The sequence below is a fragment of the Littorina saxatilis genome, linkage group LG11, assembly GCF_037325665.1.
Source record: "Littorina saxatilis isolate snail1 linkage group LG11, US_GU_Lsax_2.0, whole genome shotgun sequence".
Lineage (NCBI taxonomy): Eukaryota > Metazoa > Mollusca > Gastropoda > Littorinimorpha > Littorinidae > Littorina > Littorina saxatilis.
This window is the reverse complement of record NC_090255.1, coordinates 2,253,659-2,274,441: the sequence shown is the minus strand read 5'-3', so window position 1 is coordinate 2,274,441 and position 20,783 is coordinate 2,253,659. Positions and strand designations below refer to the sequence as shown.

Genomic DNA, 20,783 nt, shown 5'->3' with positions numbered 1-20,783 from the left:
TGAAATGGGGAAGCAATAAAGAGGTCGTCGATATCAAAACTGATATCGACGGAAATGTCGTCGATATCACTTTTACAATGAGCTCAGTTTTGCCCAATTGACCAATGGAAATCCACGTTACATATGAAATAGCAATATTATGAGTTATTTCTAATATGCTGACTGTTAGCAAATGATAACAGGCATGTCGAGAAAAAAGATATCAAGCATGAGCCTTTTAGGCGAATGCTGATATCGTTTGTGAGACATGACTGTTATCATTTACTAACAGTCCGCATATTAGAAATAACGGTTTTATTACCGTTTACTTCGACCAAAACAAATTTCGAAGCGACCCCGCGAATTAGACAGAACAGCCAAAATTGGAACTTGAGCGCTCCTACCTGATTATGCCTGTCAGTCAAAGAATTCTCGTGACCTGGGTCAGCCAATCAGAGTAATACTCCTGACGTGATGAATATTCACAGATCAAATGCGTTTGACACACAACAATCTCACAAGATAAACCATGTTCAACATGCGTTTCGGTTGCTTCGCTTTTTCTTGTTGAATAGAGAGCGACAGATTTAGAACCGACTCAAGACGGATGGGAAATGACGTAAAGATACATTTGACGTAACGCGAGTGACGCAATTTCACTTGATTTTCCGAACTTAGGTAATTTAGATTTCAAGTGAGCGGGTCGGCATTTTACACTCAGAGGATGGGCGGTACCATGCTGTTCCGTAAAGCACCCATCTACAAAACTCGCTTATCGGTATTTTTGTAGATAAAGATAGTATTATCTGACAGCATTTGAAGTGTCATTCTGTAGAATAAATCACGCTGATATTGTTGATTTAAATTTTTTATTTGTTTTGTCAATTTTTAGCTTGATAAACAAAAAGGGTCCCTGCCTGAACGTTATAACATTTAACAGGTCTCCTAGAATCCGTCCTGATTGGTCAAAAAGCCATATGGGGCACTGAATTGGTAATAAATGTTTATATTTGTGGATCCATGAAAAAAAAAATATATATAATGAGAACGTTTGTGTCCCTTGTTGCAAGCTTGATTGCAAGCACACACACACACACACACACACACACACACACACACACACACACACACACACACACACACACACACGAACACGAACACACACCGCGACACACACAGACGCACACACACACACACGCACACACACACAGCAAAAAGAAGAAAACTTACTATCATCCTGACCCAGGACCAACAGGAAGAGAGAGAGGAAGCATGCAACAATCAGAACTCGTTCGTCCTCCATCTCCTGCTCTGCTTCAGCACTGGTGAAGAAAACGAGGAAATGTATCTATGTTGCACTGGACATTTTTTTCCAGATGCTAACATAGCTTCAAGCAACAACAACAACAACAACAACAACAACAACAACAACAACAACAACAACAACAAATTCAACTAAGTTAAATATTCAACCTGATCGGACGAGTTAAGCCTTCACTCATTACTCAACACTTCACGGTACCAATCAATTGTCAGCAGACGATCTCAGCTATGTGGTACTAGGCCTACCGTGTACAAAGAGATCTATACACAACTGACAGGCAGGTAGATAGAGCTCTGCCAAGTTGTCGCTCCAGATTGCCATGTCTATAATTATCTCCCAACTTGTTCTTCTTCTTCAGCGTTCCAGAAATTCTGGTGACGTGTGAGCTCGTTTGCCCATTTGGGTTCCCCACACTATACTCGGAGAGCATAGTCAGCTTCAATCTGCTTTCGTTGGGTAGGAATGCTGGGTATTTTCGTGTTTCCATAACCCACCGAACTCCGACATGGATTACATTTACAGGATCTTTTCCGTGCGCACTTGGTCTTGTTCTTGCGTGTACACACGAAGGGGGTTAAGTCACTAAGCAGGTCTGCACATAAGTTGACCTGGGAGATCGGAAAAATCTCCACTCTTAGCCCACCAGGCGGCAGCGACCGGGATTCAAACTCACGACCTCCCGATTAGGAGGCCGACGTCTTACCACTGCGCCACTTCGCCCGTCATCTCCCAACAAATAAACAAACAAACTATACAAAAAGAAACAAACAAACAAACAAACTAACACTACACAAACTTACAAACAAACAAACAAACAAACAAACACACGAACGAACGAACAAAAGAACAAAACAAAACAATTAAACAAAAACTAACAAACAAACGATCGACAAACAAACGCACAAGCACAAATAAATAACAAACAAACTCAAAACGTACTAACAAAAACAAACACACACAAATCTAACGAGCTGCCCTTTGCGGAGTTAAAACAACACAATCAGTCGTTTGTAAATTGTATTGTGTGTACGCTACTACGTATGGCTAGCGAGAACCCTTGAGTAAAGAACATCCCGTCAGTATCTTCTTTATCTGGCGAATTTAGGTCGGTTGATTTACCTAGCTGGATATGTTGAAAGCAGCGGCGTTGTCTTACCTGATTTAGATGGCACAAAACCTCAAGATTAGGGTACACCTTTCCCGAGACACACACAAACATTGTGACAAATAAATCAAACGACCGTGCGGTGTAGTTTTCCTCGCTCGAGATAGCTCCCGCTGTTCCTACTCTTTTGTAAAGTGGTACCCATCAGGTTTTTTTCTGATTTTTTGTGTGTGTGGTGCGTTTGGTGTAGTCCTAGCGTTGCTTTTAGTCACGTGGTTATATTACATTACAAACAGACTATGTAGCGTCGCCAGCCGGTTTATTTAAACAAGACCCGCGACTCAGAAGGAATTAGCGTCGTGAATAGGTTTAACAGACGTGTTCTCTCTCACCAATCACGCCACTCCTACGCTATTGAGGCCTCGTAAAATCGCGAGTTGTTGGAATAGGGACCAACTCCACCAAGTGCAAGGTGTCCCAACGAACAAAACAACTGCAGCGTTATTCATCGAGTACATAAGAGCAGAACCGGAAAATACTAATAGAGAGATTGGCAGAAAGCACACGGCACATGTGTCTGTTCGACACTCACTCCATTCTTATGCATTCTAACGCACATTCATACACACACAGAGACATGCATACACACACAGAGACATCCATACACACACAGAGACATTCATACACACACACAGAGACATTCATACACACACAGAGACATTCATACACACACAGAGACATGCATACACACACAGAGACATGCATACACACACAGAGACATTCATACACACACAGAGACATCCATACACACACAGAGACATCCATACACACACAGAGACATTCATACACACACAGAGACATCCATACACACACAGAGACATTCATACACACAGAGACATCCATACACACACAGAGACATCCATACACACACAGAGACATTCATACACACACAGAGACATCCATACACACACAGAGACATTCATACACACACAGAGACATTCATACACACAGAGACATTCATACACACAGAGAGACATCCATACACACACAGAGATATCCATACACACACAGAGACATCCATACACACACAGAGACATTCATACACACACAGAGACATCCATACACACACAGAGACATTCATACACACACAGAGACATTCATACACACACAGAGACATGCATACACACACACAGAGACATCCATTCACACACAGAGACATCCATACACACACAGAGACATGCATACACACACAGAGACATGCATACACACACAGAGACATGCATACACACACAGAGACATCCATACACACACAGAGACATTCATACACACACACAGAGACATTCATACACACACAGAGACATTCATACACACACAGAGACATTCATACACACACAGAGACATGCATACACACACAGAGACATTCATACACACACAGAGACATCCATACACACACAGAGACATCCATACACACACAGAGACATCCATACACACACAGAGACATCCATACACACACAGAGACATTCATACACACAGAGACATCCATACACACACAGAGACATCCATACACACACAGAGACATTCATACACACACAGAGATATCCATACACACACAGAGACATCCATACACACACAGAGACATTCATACACACAGAGACATTCATACACACACAGAGACATCCATACACACACAGAGATATCCATACACACACAGAGACATCCATACACACACAGAGACATTCATACACACACAGAGATATCCATACACACACAGAGACATTCATACACACACAGAGACATTCATACACACACAGAGACATGCATACACACACACAGAGACATCCATTCACACACAGAGACATCCATACACACACAGAGACATGCATACACACACAGAGACATGCATACACACACAGAGACATGCATACACACACAGAGACATGCAGACACACACAGAGACATGCAGACACACACAGAGACATTCATACACACACAGAGACATTCATACACACACAGAGAGACATTCATACACACACAGAGACATTCATACACACACAGAGACATTCATACACACACAGAGACATTCATACACACACAGAGACATTCATACACACACAGAGACATTCATACACACACAGAGACATTCAGACACACACACTCTGAGGAGTAGATAAAGAGACTGATAACAAAAAAAGTGGGGTGGGGGATGGGGGGAAGGGAACACAGACAGACAAACAGAAACCGCGACAGACAGACGGGAAGGCAGACAGATAGATAGATTGATCTAGGGCTGGATTTTATGAAGAACAGTTCACCGTTTTTGTGAACGGACTTTGTATTATTATCACCATCATCATCACCGCCGCCACCACCACCCCCACCACCAACAACAACAACAACAACAACAACAACAACAACACGAATGACTAAACAACAACAACAACAACAACAACACGAATGACTAAACAACAACAACAACAACAACACGAATGACTAAACAACAACAACAACAACAACAACAACAACACGAATGACTAAACAACAACAACAACAACAACACGAATGACTAAACAACAACAACAACAACAACAACAACAACAACAACAACAACAACAACAACAACGCACCTAAAGAATCGAAAGAACAGCATGTGTAGCTAGAGCTACCCTGTTTGTTTGTTTGCCTGTGTGTTAGAGTGTTAATGCGACGTGCGTGGTACAAGTTTACATGTTAAAGAAAGAGGTGACGGACAGACGCACACAGCATTAAGCCACTCCGCCTCGTGGTCTGCCTCACTGTCTCCCATCTGGCCAGGATTAAATACGGGATAACATCATCCCTCCACTTGGTCGCATACCAAAAATGAACAGCCTGGGTGATCTCTGTGCATAGTGGTTGTAGTCATTTACAGAATTAATTGTGAAAGGCACTGGCAAAATTTGGAAATTAATTCATTAAAAAAAAAATCAAGCACAACACAGCAAGCAGTAAAGGTGTTGATTTTTGGTATGTGACCAAGTGGAGGGATTGTCTTATCCCGTGTCAAGGCCTGACCGGCTCTGTGATAGAGAGGCGAACTGTGTGAATGTTGAGCGGGCCGTTAGTCTTGGTTTTGTCAAAACCCCAAGCATGTTGGCCAAGTTAGTCTTGGTTTTGGTCAAAAAAAACCGAGCATATTGGCCAAGTTAGTCTTGGTTTTAGTCAAAAACCCCGAGCATGTTGGCCAAGTTAGTCTTGGTTTTAGTCAAAAACCCCGAGCATGTTGGCCAAGTTAGTCTTGGTTTTAGTCCAAAACCCCGAGCATGTTGGCCAAGTTAGTCTTGGTTTTAGTCAAAACCCCGAGCATGTTGGCCAAGTTAGTCTTGGTTTTGGTCAAAACCCCGAGCATGTTGGCCAAGTTAGTCTTGGTTTTGGTCAAAACCCCGAGCATGTTGGCCAAGTTAGTCTTGGTTTTGGTCAAAACCCCCGAGCATGTTGGCCAAGTTAGTCTTGGTTTTAGTCAAACCCCGAGCATGTTGGCCAAGTTATTGAAGTGTTTTCCAATTTTACCTTACTGCAGCCTGTTGGTAAATCCAGCCTTCGTACTTATTTCACTCTTGCAGACTGATTTTCACAGAATGTACTTTGAGTCATCGCCGTACACACTGGTATACGAGGGCTTGTAAAATCCATACTCTTTCTTGTCACCAAAACATACACTCTGGGATGAGTTACATTCCTCACGAACGTGTCCTGTTTATTTCATACACAAGAACACCTGGTGTGCAGGTAAAATGTGTACATATTGACTGCGTAGTTACAACATATAGCCAACTAATCAGAACACAGTGTGACACAATATCAGGTTTGACAGTAAAACCATCTCCGCTTCCGAGTCAAATGTTGGTCTTCACGATACTGTAATTTCCATGGTCGGAACATGTGTAATCAGCTCGCTGCTTGCTGCGTTCAATAGCACGTACAGTGTCTCTCGAGCTCAAGTGCACTCGCAACGATTGTAAACATCGACAGCATGTCATTGAGGTTAGTAAAACTAGGACGTTTTAAAATGTGACTTTTCCTTGACGCATCCAGGGACCGACGTCTCAGTTGCATCGGCTATCAACGTCAAAACTTACATGAGTATAACGCAGGATTCTATCAGAAGTTACATAAAGATTACACAGGATTCTGTCAAATGTTACATAAAGATTACACAGGATTCTGTCAAATGTTACATAAAGATTACACAGGATTCGATCAAAAGTTACATAGATATTACACTGGATTCTGTCAAAAATTACATAAAGATAACACAGGATTATGTCAAAAGTTACATAAAGATTACACAGGATTCTGTCGAAAGTAACATAAAGATTACACAGGATTCTGTCAAAAGTAACATAAAGATTACACAGGATTCTGTCAAAAGTAACATAAAGATTACACAGGATTCTGTCAAAAGTAACATAAGATTACACAGGATTCTGTCAAAAGTAACATAAAGATTACACAGGATTCTGTCAAAAGTAACATAAAGATTACACAGGATTCGGTGAAGTTTCGTTGTCCTGCATTGTTTACTACGGTAATCTCAGAGGCCATGAAACATAGTCAGAAGACGTAATAACACAATACACGGATACGTTTGCGTTGCGTATTAAGTCTGCGTTTGAAACAGACCATGTCAAGATAGGAGCCTTGTGCTCGCAGCACGTACCTGCGCATTTACTGCGGACTGAAAAGCAGGTGACGCAAGCAGACGACAGATAACGTGGGGTGGTTGCCGCTAACAACACTGGTTGTATTGTCTCCCGCTGCGGTTTACAACGAGAGGAAATAAATTAACTGATCTTTAAAAGGTTCGTGTCACAAATCAGAGATCCCACGCCTCACTCTGGAAGCCCCTCCCTCTCTTACATTAGGTCCAGCCCTACGAATTCGAGAAAGCTATTGCATGACTTGTATTGCCTAAATGTGTGCGCGCGCACACATACACACATACACACACGTGGACACACACACACGCACACGCGCGCGCTTTTAACACACGCACACACACACACGCACGCACGCACACACACACACACACACACACACGCACACACGCACAAACACACACACACACACACGTGGACGCACGTACGTACAAACACACACACACACACACACACACACACACACACACACACACGTGGACACACACACACGTGGACACACACACGCTTTTAACACATACACACACACACACACACATACACACACACACACACACACACACATACACACACACACACACTCGCACGCACACACACACACACACACACACGTGGACACACACACACACACACACGCTCGCACGCACGCACAGACACAGACACACACACGGCACACACACACACACACACACACACACATACACACACACAAACACACGTACAAAAAAACCCAGACCAAAACTGATTATATACACACTTTATTGAGAAAAGAATGTCAATGCTGTCTTGTTGTATACAAAGAAAAATATATTAATTTTATATACAACTGAGGGCACCCTCCATGATAATGTGTCGGCTTAGAAAAAAACATAAAAAGGATTAGGCTACAAAGCAAGAAGCATAAATATATAATGCATCGGCATAATTATGTTTTCAAGGGACTAGTAGGTAACACATGTTGACACTCGTCAAGCAAGATAATTCTACAATATTGTTGATCTTTGTTTGCATATCTGGTGTTAAATTCCACCACAGGGCGGGGATGTAGCTCAGTCGGTAGCGCGCTGGATTTGTATCCAGTTGGCCGCTGTCAGCGTGAGTTCGTTCCCACGTTCGATGAGAGATTTATTTCTCAGAGTCAACTTTGTGTGCAGACTCTCCTCGGTGTCCGAACACCCCCGTGTGTACACGCAAGCACAAGACCAAGTGCGCACGAAAAAGATCCTGTAATCCATGTCAGAGTTCAGTGGGTTATAGAAACACGAAAATACCCAGCATGCTTCCTCCGAAAGCGGCGTATGGCTGCCTAAATGGCGGGGTAAAAACGGTCATACACGTAAAAGCCGTGGGAGTGTCAGCCCATGAACGAACAAACAAACAAACAAACAAATTCCACCACACTCTTTCCCATTCTTGCAAATGAATAAGTTTAGTTGTTTGTTTGTTTTCAAATGATAAGATTTTACTGTTTAACGTTACATTGTTTACAATCCCTTTTCTTTCCTGTTCAAAGTAGTACGACTTTGTGAATCTTCTCGAAACGCAATATTATGCTTGAGACACGCTTCATTCATTACTGTCACAGGTATAGTATCTACTTGTAAAATAAAAAAATAAAAATTGTAAGATCATGTGCTTGCGTAACTGGCAATTGAACCAACCATATTCTCTCGCAGGATGTGAAAGAATGTAAATCTATCTGGAATGTTGAATAATTGTACTCCAAGTACCTTGTAAAATAGCACCCGTAGAAACACACTCGGCGTGCAAAGCCTCGACTAATGGCTGTCAATGGTTTTAACTAGAACTATTTTTATCCAGATTTTAACCATTCCTAGAAAATATTTATTGTCATATCGGGCATAGGACGGGCGCTGTAGCGGGTTGGTAAGACATCGGCCTCTTAATCGGAAGGTCGAGGGCTCGAATCCCGGCCGCGGCCGCCTTGTGGGTTAAGTGTGGAGATTTTCCCGATCTCCCATGTCAACTTATGTGCAGACCTGCTAGTGGCTTATCCCCCTTCGTGTGTACACGCAAGCACAAGACCAAGTGCGCACGGAAAAGATCCTGTAATCCATGTCAGAGTTCGGTGGGTTATAGAAACACGAAAATACCCAGCATGCTTCCTCCGAAACCGGCGTATGGCTGCCTGAATGACGGGGTAAAAACGGTCATACACGTAAAATCCCACTCGTGCAAAAACACGAGTGTACGTGGGAGTTTTAGCCCACGAACGCAGAAGAAGACGATATCGGGCATAGCAAAGGAACTTCTCACAAATGCGGTACATACAAGGCACGCTGGCGTACCCAACTTTCCGTCCAATGAAATGGGTTATTCTCCAAAGCTGTGTACCATTTTGTGACATGTATTTTCAGTCCTTTAAATGATTATAACGTATATTAAATGGCAACTAGGATGTATTCTCTTTACTTTTTTCAGTATTATGCAAGTTAGATAATGATACAGAAATGCAACAAAAACATAGTATTGATTTGTGTCTTTTTTGTTTTGATAAGGCCAAAAAAAATAAAATAGTCTGTTTACGGTATCCCGACCGACCCTATTTTTTCGCGCGACCCTAGACTTATATTTGGCATTTGGGAAAGAAGAAAAAAGAAAAAATTAAAAATTAAAAAAAAAAAAGTCTTTGAAATATGTTTTTTTTTTTAGAAATTTTTTTTAAAAAACAATCCCGACCTACCGACCCTATTTTTTGGCCTATGTTACCGTAAACAGACTTTTTTGTGTGGCCTAATTGTTAGTGTTCAAATCCATGTAACGACCTTTGCTTTCCATGTTACGAAGTTGACGTACTTTAAAACCGGTGTCATTTACTGAACGTAGACAAACAACACGTGCAAGTATTTAGAATTCTTTATCTGCAGGCCAACGATATATATAAAACCCGTATTTATTAATTAAATCAATTTGTAAGGTCAACATGTCTCAGTTAATTAATGAAATGTCAACTTCGTTATATGGTTTCCACTGGTACACAGCTCTGGAGAATTACCCATAATATTGTATAAAAAAAAATTAAAAAATTATAAAACACGAACACAAATAATTATTACAAAAATGCATGACTATTTAAACAAACCAAGAACTTTATGCAATGAACAGCTAGAAATAAAAAGACTTTAGAACAAATGCATAATATCATGAAGAACAAGAAACACATTAATCCACATGACAGAGGTGTATGCAAGACCGTGCGATTGACTGGATTTCGAACAGAGACCGTCGGTGTCTGTTTGGAAGACGACGAATGTCCTGCTTCTGCTAGCTCTGCACCGACGCGAATTGTACACTGTAAGTCTAACCCACAGGACAAATAACGCTCTACAATTATTACAAGAAAATTGGTTGATTAAAATCAACAATGGCCGAAACCGTGTTTTCATAAAAGAAGCGGTATTGTACGGACACATGTTGTATTTGGGTTACATGGAATGCGGAATATTTGAAAAAACGTCGGTATAAAAACATGCGAAGGAGAGTGATAAGTCCGTGTTGTGAATATAGTCAAGTGGAAGATTGCCTACTGATGTATCAAGGTGTCACAGAACTTTCACAAGTCCTCTTTGTCACGGATCCCTCAAGAGTTCCGCTGAGAGGGTCCTTAGATCCCCATACAATTAAAATGAGCGTCTCGTTACCCATACAATTAAAATGAGCGTCTCGTTACCCATACAATTAAAATGAGCGTCTCGTTACCCATACAATTAAAATGAGCGTCTCGTTACCCATACAATTAAAATGAGCGTCTCGTTACCCATACAATTAAAATGAGCGTCCCGTTACCCATACAATTAAAATGAGCGTCTCGTTACCCATACAATTAAAATGAGCGTCTCGTTACCCATACAATTAAAATGAGCGTCCCGTTACCCATACAATTAAAATGAGCGTCTCGTTACCCATACATTTAAAATGAGCGTCTCGTTACCCATACAATTAAAATGAGCGTCTCGTTACCCATACAATTAAAATGAGCGTCTCGTTACCCATACAATTAAAATGAGCGTCTCGTTACCCATACAATTAAAATGAGCGTCTCGTTACCCTCTAGTTAGAGGGTCCTTGGGAAGCCCTGTAATGCTTAAAGTAATTATTTTGCGGAAAGATAATTCATTTGACTTTGAGGTTCACAACGTTTGTGAACCTCAAAGTTTTTGCAGACGAAAAATGTTTAATATCAAGAAAGTTCACTCTTCACATGAAAAGGAAGAACTACTATCAATTGTACTTGTGAGTGTGCTCTAATGGGCGAAGCCAGGTTAAAGGATTTTATTTTTTGTAAAATTATATCCAGATGCGATTGAACAAGCAGCAACAACAAAGCAAGCACACACGCAAGTAAGCAAAACAAAATTAACGAAACCCGCATTGAAGTTTGAAGCAAAATCAAAATAGACAGACATACTAGCAACAGTCTAACAGACTCCAAAGCGAAGGATAACTACACTGTGCAATGAAGAGCAAAAGGAATACTAAGGTTCATCATTCAACATATCAGTACTCTACAACAAATAAACGTTATATCAGGAAATCAAACCCGTAAGATCATCAATACTCATTCAATTTAATTGTTTGATAAATACAATAAGATCCGACGTTTTTGGTTGCGGATGCTTGAATCACGTCTTAGTTTCATTAAAAACATTCATTTGAAAAATAAAGCATAAAAAATTAAAAAACAAAAATTCAAGAAATTAAATGTGTTCTTGTGTTCTTTCAAAAATTACTGAGTGTTATTCAAACTGAGAGTCCTGTAAATGTTTTCGAAACAATCTATTCCCCAAAAGAGGAACAACAACACGAAATTAAACATGTGAGTTGAAAATAAAAATGGACAAAATGTTTCTGGACCAGCCTCTCTCTCTCTCTCTCTCTCTCTCTCTCTCTCTCTCTCTCTCTCTCTCTCTCTCTCTCTCTCTCTCTCTCTCTCTCTCTCTCTCTCTCTCTCTCGATAAAAATGACATCTTCACAACAATGACGATCGCACCTTACTCCAACTCGTAAAAAGCAACAACGAGACAATCCATAATTAAGTAACAAAACAACAAGAAAATCGAAAACTTACAACAAACCTACATCGATTATTGCTAACGTAAAATCATACAGACAGAGTCGATGTCGGATAAAAGACACCGGCCTACCGTTACTTCAACAACACGTTTCATAGGAAAGTGCGACCTTGTATTGGGTACAAACAACATCTCCCGGCAGGCAATGCGCGAGACTCTCAGTCTTGGCGAGACTCGGGCTGGTGTGCACGAAAGAGTGACCAACTGGGTGGGAACAGGATCCCAAGTCTCGTCTGAGTTAAGTTAAGTAAATGCCAACGGTTTGCTGTCAGCGGAAAGAGGAGGCCTGGGTGGGGATGCACGAGAAAGTGTCCGACAGGTCGGGAGCCAGCCGCGGTGTTGGATTGGTTGAAATTGAGATGTGTTGTGATTTCAACGAATCAGACCCCGCGGTTTGTTCTCTCTCCGTTTGGATGGCACCCACTTTCTGTTGGTGACCTCAGCCCTGGTCTCGTCTCGGTCACCCAAAAGGGTGTATTGTATCAGTTCTCCCGACCAAAAGAAAGTTGAGTCAGAACTGAGGGAAATAGAAGTTCTTCGTCCTCACGACAACGCCATATCGGGTACTTGAGACGGTGAACGGCCCCGCCTATGTATGACAAACATTGTAAAAAAACAAAGCCTAAAAAGTGGGGGGGGGGGGGGGGGGGGGTCTCCAAAAGGGTGTATTGTGCGTATCAGCTCTGCCGGCCACAAGGAAGTAGAGTTTGAACTTAGAGTATTTTCCGATGTCAGCGGCTGGGGAGGCCTGGAGTTGGCTTGGGACCTACTAGCTGGGTGGTCTCGGGTCGGTGAGTTAGAGGAGGCCTGGGGTTGGCTTGGGACCTACTAGCTGGGTGGTCTCGGGTCGGTGAGTTAGATGAGGCCTGGGGTTGGCTTGGGACCTACTAGCTGGGTGGTCTCGGGTCGGTGAGTTAGATGAGGTCTGGGATTGGCTTGGGACCTACTAGCTGGGTGGTCTCGGGTCGGTGAGTTAGATGAAGCCTGGAGTTGGCTTGGGACCTACTAGCTGGGTGGTCTCGGGTCGGTGAGTTAGATGAGGCCTGGAGTTGGCTTGGGACCTACTAGCTGGGTGGTCTCGGGTCGGTGAGTTAGATGAGGCCTGGAGTTGGCTTGGGACCTACTAGCAGGGTGGTCTCTGGTCGGTGAGTTAGAGGAGGCCTGGGGTTGGCTTGGGACCTACTAGCTGGGTGATCTCGGGTCGGTGAGTTAGATGAGGCCTGGGGTTGGCTTGGGACCTACTAGCTGGGTGGTCTCGGGTCGGTGAGTTAGAGGAGACCTGGGGTTGGCTTGGGACCTACTAGCTGGGTGGTCTCGGGTCGGTGAGTTAGAGGAGGCCTGGGGTTGGCTTGGGACCTACTAGCTGGGTGGTCTCGGGTCGGTGAGTTAGATGAGGCCTGGAGTTGGCTGGGGACCTACTAGCTTGGTGGTGTCCGGTTGGTGAGTTAGAGCTTCTTGCCCTGCGAGTACTTGCCAATGAAGGATCCGTCCTCGTTGAAGGCCATGGCCTCCTCCCCGTACTCTGACCCGAACGACTCGTTGTCGTCCTCCGCTATGATGGGGATGGTGTCGAACCCAAAGGCTGCTGACCGCTTCTTGATGGTCAGGTCGTATCCACTGAAATCAAATTCAACGTTCTAATCATTAACCATTCTTGTGTTTTGTTGGTTTTTTTACTCTGAATTTTGAGACGTTACCAGTCTATGTGTTTCTGGGGTCCCCTGAAGATACAAGGGCAAAGTTTTTAGAGGCATTTCCAAATAAATAAAAATGCGTTGGGTAAATGTTCATTTTGGGGGTAGTTGCCATGGCCACTGAAATCATTGGCAATCACAATATTACAATCAAAGCAGCGCATCCGCAAAAATGGTGCTCATGTTTAATTATCTTACCAAAAAAATACACACAAAAAACAACAACAACAACAACAGCATCAACAATAACAACAACAACAACAACAACAACACGCCCACCACCTTCAACAACAACACCAACAACAAAACATTACCACCACCACCAACAACAACAATACCAACAACAACAACAGCAACACCAATAACAACACAACCACCACCAACAACAACAACAACACCAACAACATCAATAACGACACAACCACCACCAACAACAACAACTCACGTCTTTGTTAAGTCCTTAAACAACAACAACAACAACTCACGTCTTCGCCAGGTCCTTAAACTCGTTGTCCTTGATCTCCTTCTCGGGGTCAAGGCCGGCAGCTGTCTCCTTTCTGCCCACTGTCACATACAACGAACACCACGTGTAATGTGTAGCATTGACAAAGGAGATAAGATAAATTTGAAGATACTTTGCTTCTCGTGTGAAGGAACGGATACACCACAGAGCTGATCTTGTTCATATTACTTTTGGACCAATTTCGTCCATGCTTCATACCAAAACTCTACCTTATTGGTGCTTTCGGTACAGAACGGAATTTCTTGCTGAATAAATGTCGCAGTCTATGTCAATTGACAAAACTAATTTAACATTAAATTCCTACTCTGCTCTGCGCAAGGAGCAGACTGGTGATGAACTGTGTTTGTCAAAGTAGAATTATGGTTTCCAACCACACAAAACAAAACCGCTTTAGAGAAAGCAGCCAAGCTGTTGAATTGTAATTCTTGTACATGTCCAAGGGGGCAGGTGCAGGAAAACGTGGGCGGATCTATCGCATCGGAATATGCAAGATGGCCTTTGAAGGGGACAAACATACAACTAAATATGAGACAGATAAAAGAACTGAGTAGGCGTTGAATGTTATCTATGCATCAAGATTTGTCTGTTTGTTTGCTTAACGCCCAGCCGACCACGAAGGGCCATATCAGGGCGGTGCTGCTTTGACATTTAACGTGCGCCACACACAAGACAGAAGTCGCAGCACAGGCTTCATGTCTCACCCAGTCACATTATTCTGACACCGGACCAACCAGTCTTAGCACTAACCCCATAATGCCAGACGCCAGGCGGAGCAGCCACTCGATTGCCAATTTTAAAGTCTTAGGTATGACCCGGCCGGGGTTCGAACCCACGACCTCCCGATCACGGGGCGGGCGCCTTACCACTAGGCCAACCGTGCCGGTTGCATCAAGATGCCAAGAGGTGAAAAGAAATGTTATCTATACATCAAGATGCCAAGAGTTGAAAGGAATGTTCCGTTATGTCTAAGATTAAACATTAAATAAACTTACTTTTCGTGATTTTGGATTTTTGAAAATGGAAAGACCTTCATCATGTTTTTTACGAGACAGTCATCACGAGTAGAGGTACCTTCCAAAGCAGTTGTGCGCCTGGGATTAGCGTGTGTTTGGTACTGGCAGGGACCTATATTTATATATATCTAATATAGGTCTATGGTACTGGCACCCAGCATGCAACTGTTCTTACCCCGATAGTCTCCCTCCTGCATCTTGCGACGACAGACGGCGCAGCAGACTATGATGAGGATGAGGGCGATGAGGATAACGCCGAGGATAAGACCGATGATCCAGAATCCGGACCCGGCCTCTGCCACTGGTATCACTGTGGAAACATGGTATATTGACTAAACGGGTCATTATTATTTTGGTTCCAGTTTCTCATAGTGGTAACAAAACAACATTGATTGGTTTAGCTTAATTGTGTTGTTGTCTGCGTGGATGTTTGTTATAAGATGATCCAGGTACTTGACGAGCGTCTAACACGTGTATCACTGTGAAAACATGGCATATTGATAACATGGGTGTTATTCTCAATGCCTCTAGAGTTAGTCAGGATGCTCATTTCCATTGATTTTGATTGATTTTTGCTTAGTTACGGTGTCATTGTTAAATATTTCTGCATGAATTTGTTTGTGTGCGTGTGAGTTAGTTTTGTTGTTAGTTTCAAAGCCTGAAGGCTCAACGGCCGAATAAAACATATACATCTGGCTCCACGGTTATGTACTTAATGACATTGAAACCATTGGTTGATTTCCATGTCATATGCTTATACTTTTTATTGACACAAGTACATTGTGCCAACAAAGGGTTAATTCAACATCTCGTTTCAATCCATGGCATTGAATCCACTTGCAGATTTCCTTCATATCTGACTTTTACGAAAAGTTGAGGCGGCAATGTGGCGACCATAATTATGTACAATCGAAGTCATTGAAACTTTGGTCAAGCATTCTTCGACTTGGCCCAGACTGTGGGATTGCTTTTCAACTTGGAAGCCCAAAAATCCTTATGTATCTGAAAATATAAATATGTTATGCTTGCTTCGCATTTTTGCTCAAAAGTAAAGAAAATTGTATAATGCAAAATAGGTTTGTTGCTTTTTCGGTCGAAGAGTTTTTGTCAGCCCAGGAGCTACTACTCTAGCAGAAACATTCAGTGTGTTCAGTTTTCTTTATGTTTCTATATCGATTAATGCAACTTTTTACATTTAGTCAAGTTTTGACTAAATGTTTTAACATAGAGGGGGAATCGAGACGAGGGTCGTGGTGTATGTGTGTGTTTCTGTTTGTGTGTGTGTGTGTGTGTGTGTGTGTGTGTGTGTGTGTGTGTGTGTGTGTGTGTGTGTGTGTGTGTGTGTGTGTGTGTGTGTGTGTCTGTGAGTCTGTGTGTCTGTGTGTCTGTGAGTGTGTGTGTGTGTGTGCAGAGCAATTCAGAGTAAACTACTGGACCGATCTTTATGAAATTTCACATGAGAGTTCCTGGGAATGATATCCCCGGCCATTTTTTTTCATTTTTCGATAAATGTCTTCGATGATGTCATATCCGGCTTTTTGTAAAAGTTGAGGCGGCACTGTCACACCGTCATTTTTCAATCAAATTGATTGAAATTTTGGCCAAGCAATCTTCGATAAAGGCCATACTATGGTATTGCATTTCAGCTTGGAGGCTTAAAAATTGATTAATGACTTTGGTCATAAAAAATCTGAAAATTGTAATTAAAATATTTGTTTTATAAAACGATCCAAAAACAATTTCATCTTATTCTTCGTCATTTCCTAATTCCAAAAACATATCATTAACAGCTATTCTGACATTATATTCACTGTTAAAATCATGTTTTTGTCAGCGACAACTACCAGAATGGTCCATGTCGTTGATTGCAGACGACGGTTATAGTGCGCATATCCCTTTGCGCATGAAGCCACGGAAATCACCGAACATTGAAAAACACACGGACATGTATTACGGAGAAGACTCGAGATGACCGGATGTTTAGCATCTATATATATATACGACTTGTGTCTGTCTGTCTGGGTGTCTGTGTAATCGCGATGCGCGGCCAAGGTTCTCGATGGATCTGTTTCAAATTTGGTGTCCATATTCAGATACACCCCGGACACAATCTGGTCGATGAGATATTTCAATACGTGCTCTCAGCGCGCAGCGCAAACCGATTTTGGTGTTTTTTTCGGGATCAACTACCATAACTCTTCCTTATCTTTTCCATGTTTTCAGCGTTTACCTCCCTTCCTTCGTATGGTGCACTACGGTATCAGGGGCATCTTCGGATATTCCCGGCGTTCTGTTACTATTTTTAGAAGGTCACCGCAGTGTCCAGAACGCTTTCCTTGGACCCGTAAGTTGTCCTCACTGTAAAAGTGCAAAGGTCGAATCAATTTATAGCCACGCGAAAAATACACTGTCATCTATCTCTATATATTTATACATATAGATATATATTTATACGGCTTCTCTGTGTGTGTTGGTGTGTTTGTGTGTGTCTGTAGAAAACACCTGTGGATTGTAGAGTTCTGTTTGTGATGTGGTATGGCTGCTTTTCTGAGTCTGTATGTTCTGGCCTTCCTCTGAGAAGCCATCACAGATTGAAAAGGGCTTAGAGATAAGCTCTAAATTTCTCAATCCTGTTTGAGTGGACTTCGCCTCCAAAGGTGATTGTGGTGTTTCGGCTCAGTTACATTGGGCGTCGTCGACAAGTATGGGACTCGACATGATATGATCAGGAATGGCATTATGGCCACTGAATCATTTTCGTGCTGTTCCCATTCCACGAATCTGGGAGGGACCTAAGCTTGGCGGGTCCATGGTTCGAGAGAAAGGGGGAATGTACGTTCTGGCTCACCGATTCCGACAGACCCTAAATATTAACGCAAAATAGGCTTCTGGACTAAACTTTTACTAAAATGAAACATGCGACAAAATCAGAAAAATACTGCATAAATCCATACAAAAAAAAAATACAGTAAAGTAAGGTTGTTTTGAACCAATTCCGGGTCTGTCGGAATCAGTAACCCAGAACGTACATTCCCCCTTTCTCTTATACAACATTCTTAAGCTCAATACGCTCTCTCATTTACAAACTTTACTTCATGTGTTCTTTCACTGTTAGAATTATATCTGATACATGCAATGTGACTGTCTAAACGAATAGTTAACTCTTTACAAGTGATTCTATTTTTACTTTTTCTTCCCGTCCTATTTGAATCCCCTTTTTTAAAAACTGCTTTTTCAGATCTTCTATATCGAGTGGCTTGTTATATTCAGCTCGTGTTTTTGTTTGAATACTTGCTTTCTTACTTTTGTAGTCATCAAAGTCTGTTTGTATCTGTTTGAATTCTTCGTCAGAAACTTTTGAATCTTCAAGTGCTTTACTGATAGACAGTTTTAGGCTAGACAATTTTGATGATGCAAGAGTGGAAATGGATTCGTGTTTTTCAAGCTTTTTCACAATTTTTTTCATTATAGCTGATGCTATAAATGATAAACCACCAACTGCTGCTGCGACACCGCCTACACGGGGGATAACCGGTCAAATGCCGAACAGAAGCCGAATGCCGCTCATGACACGTGTGAAGGCAAGTTTTGTCTGTTTTCTAGGTATTGTTTGATTTATGTCGGGATTTAAGGTAAGCTACTGATTCAGCGATGACTAAATGTGTTTCTCGATGCATAAAAAGTCAGGGAGCGATTGATATTTGCCCGTAAATATCCTTCAAAGCTGAAAATGTCCGCGATCGAGCACCGGAAATGGCTGCTCGATGGGTTTTGCAAGTAGAAATGTGCTTTATTTCACCAAATCAGCTCGTATTTGGTATGGGTACGGGATTCTAGAGGACGAAGGAGTCATAAGAGGTGCAAAGAAGTGCTATTTGGGAGTAGAATAAATCTTCCGAGACAGTAGACAAGAGAAGGTCATATTTGAGAGAGGAGCGCGTAGGCCGATTGTCTTTCCGACAAGCGAATGATACAGCAGATTAATCATTCGTTTTGACCAGAAACCTAGTCTCTAGTTTTTATGAATGAGTTTTTTAATTAAAACAATCACGAGAACTCTCTCGCTTAGCCTAATGGCTGTTCGATGGGTTTCGCAAGTAGAAATGTGCTTTATTTCACCAAATCAGCTCGTATTTGACATCGGTTTGGTATATATATATTTTTTTTTCTAATCCTACCGCGAACTGGATAGCAGACGCGGCACGACTGTTGCACCACACTTTGAAGTAATCCCACACTTTGAAGTAAATTACTTCAAAGTGTGGGGATGTGCCCCACACTTTGAAGTAAACCCATTTTTTACTTCAAAGTGTGGGGGGATCTTCCCACACGTTGAAGTAAACTCAGTTTTTACTTCAAAGTGTGGGGGGATCTTCCCACACTTTGAAGTAACTTACTTCAAAGCGTGGGACTTTTGCATTGCCTGTTTGAGCCTGATGATTTTGTCAAAAAAATGGCAGTCTTTTGGATGAGTGAACAGAAAAAGTGAGCGAGCCAAGAAACATAGTGATGTTTGTTATCAGGCTTTAAAGGCATATGTACGCGCTCCCGTGTTTACAAAGTGTAGTTTGCCCATAATCGATGTCAAACGCACCATAAGACCATGTAATGACGATATGTCGCCATGCGCGGACCATATTCATGCATTACAGCTTGTTCTAGCCTCTGAAAAAGTGAGGATGTCAACAAAGACGCGGAGTTATTTCCCTTGCGTCAACGCTACCTCTGTTGGCAAATCTATAAATAGGACGATCTAGATCAAAATAAAAATTCAAATATCTCAACATTTAAGGGGTCCTAGACCACAATATCTTGCAGGGAACTTAATTTAGCATGTCTCCAGCTGTGGGTAAAGCAATTAGCGTGTATAGTCATCGAGTACATATGGCTTTAAGCAATGTCCCATTGTTGAGTGTGACGAAAACTCGTGGTGACGATTTTAAAACATGTTGGGTCACGCATGGTCCAATCTTACATGGTCCAACCTTACATGGTCCAACATTACATGGTCCAACCTTACATGGTCCAATCTTACATGGTCCATATATATTATTGGACCATGTAAGATTGGACCATGTAAGATTGGACCATGTAAGATTGGACCATGTAAGGTTGGACCATGTAAGGTTGCACCATGTAAGGTTGGACCATGTAAGGTTGGACCATGTAATATTGGACCATGTAAGATTGGACCATGTAAGGTTGGACCATGTAAGATTGGACCATGTAAGGTTGGACATGGTAAGGTTAGACCATGTAAGGTTGGACCATGTAAGGTTGTCCATGTAAGGTTGGACCATGCAAGGTTGGACCATGCAAGGTTGGACCATGTAAGATTGGACCATGTAAGGTTGGACC

The 20,783-nt window shown here is 42.1% G+C and overlaps 2 protein-coding genes across 4 annotated transcripts in view; both read right to left on the bottom strand.

The window, feature by feature from the left end:
* Positions 1-6,585, bottom strand: part of LOC138979401 (neural cell adhesion molecule L1-like) — a 35,179-nt gene extending 28,594 nt beyond the window's left edge. Inside the window, exons 1-2 of one of the 2 annotated variants that reach the window (XM_070352117.1) lie at positions 5,955-6,585; positions 1,210-1,301 (exon numbers count right to left, since the gene is read on the bottom strand). In XM_070352117.1, the coding sequence (XP_070208218.1) occupies positions 1,210-1,282 (73 nt within the window). In that variant the 5' untranslated portion in view covers positions 1,283-1,301; positions 5,955-6,585. Of the gene's footprint in view, positions 1-1,209; positions 1,302-2,459; positions 2,634-5,954 lie in introns of those variants that run through there. The other variant, XM_070352118.1, reaches the window with a different exon arrangement.
* A 6,248-nt stretch (positions 6,586-12,833) lies between these two features.
* Positions 12,834-20,783, bottom strand: part of LOC138979397 (neuroglian-like) — a 71,801-nt gene continuing 63,851 nt past the window's right edge. For both annotated transcript variants that reach the window (XM_070352110.1, XM_070352111.1), the window contains exons 12-14: positions 15,601-15,735; positions 14,375-14,453; positions 12,834-13,812 (exon numbers count right to left, since the gene is read on the bottom strand). In XM_070352110.1, the coding sequence (XP_070208211.1) occupies positions 13,641-13,812; positions 14,375-14,453; positions 15,601-15,735 (386 nt within the window). In that variant the 3' untranslated portion in view covers positions 12,834-13,640. The remainder of the gene's footprint in view (positions 13,813-14,374; positions 14,454-15,600; positions 15,736-20,783) is intronic.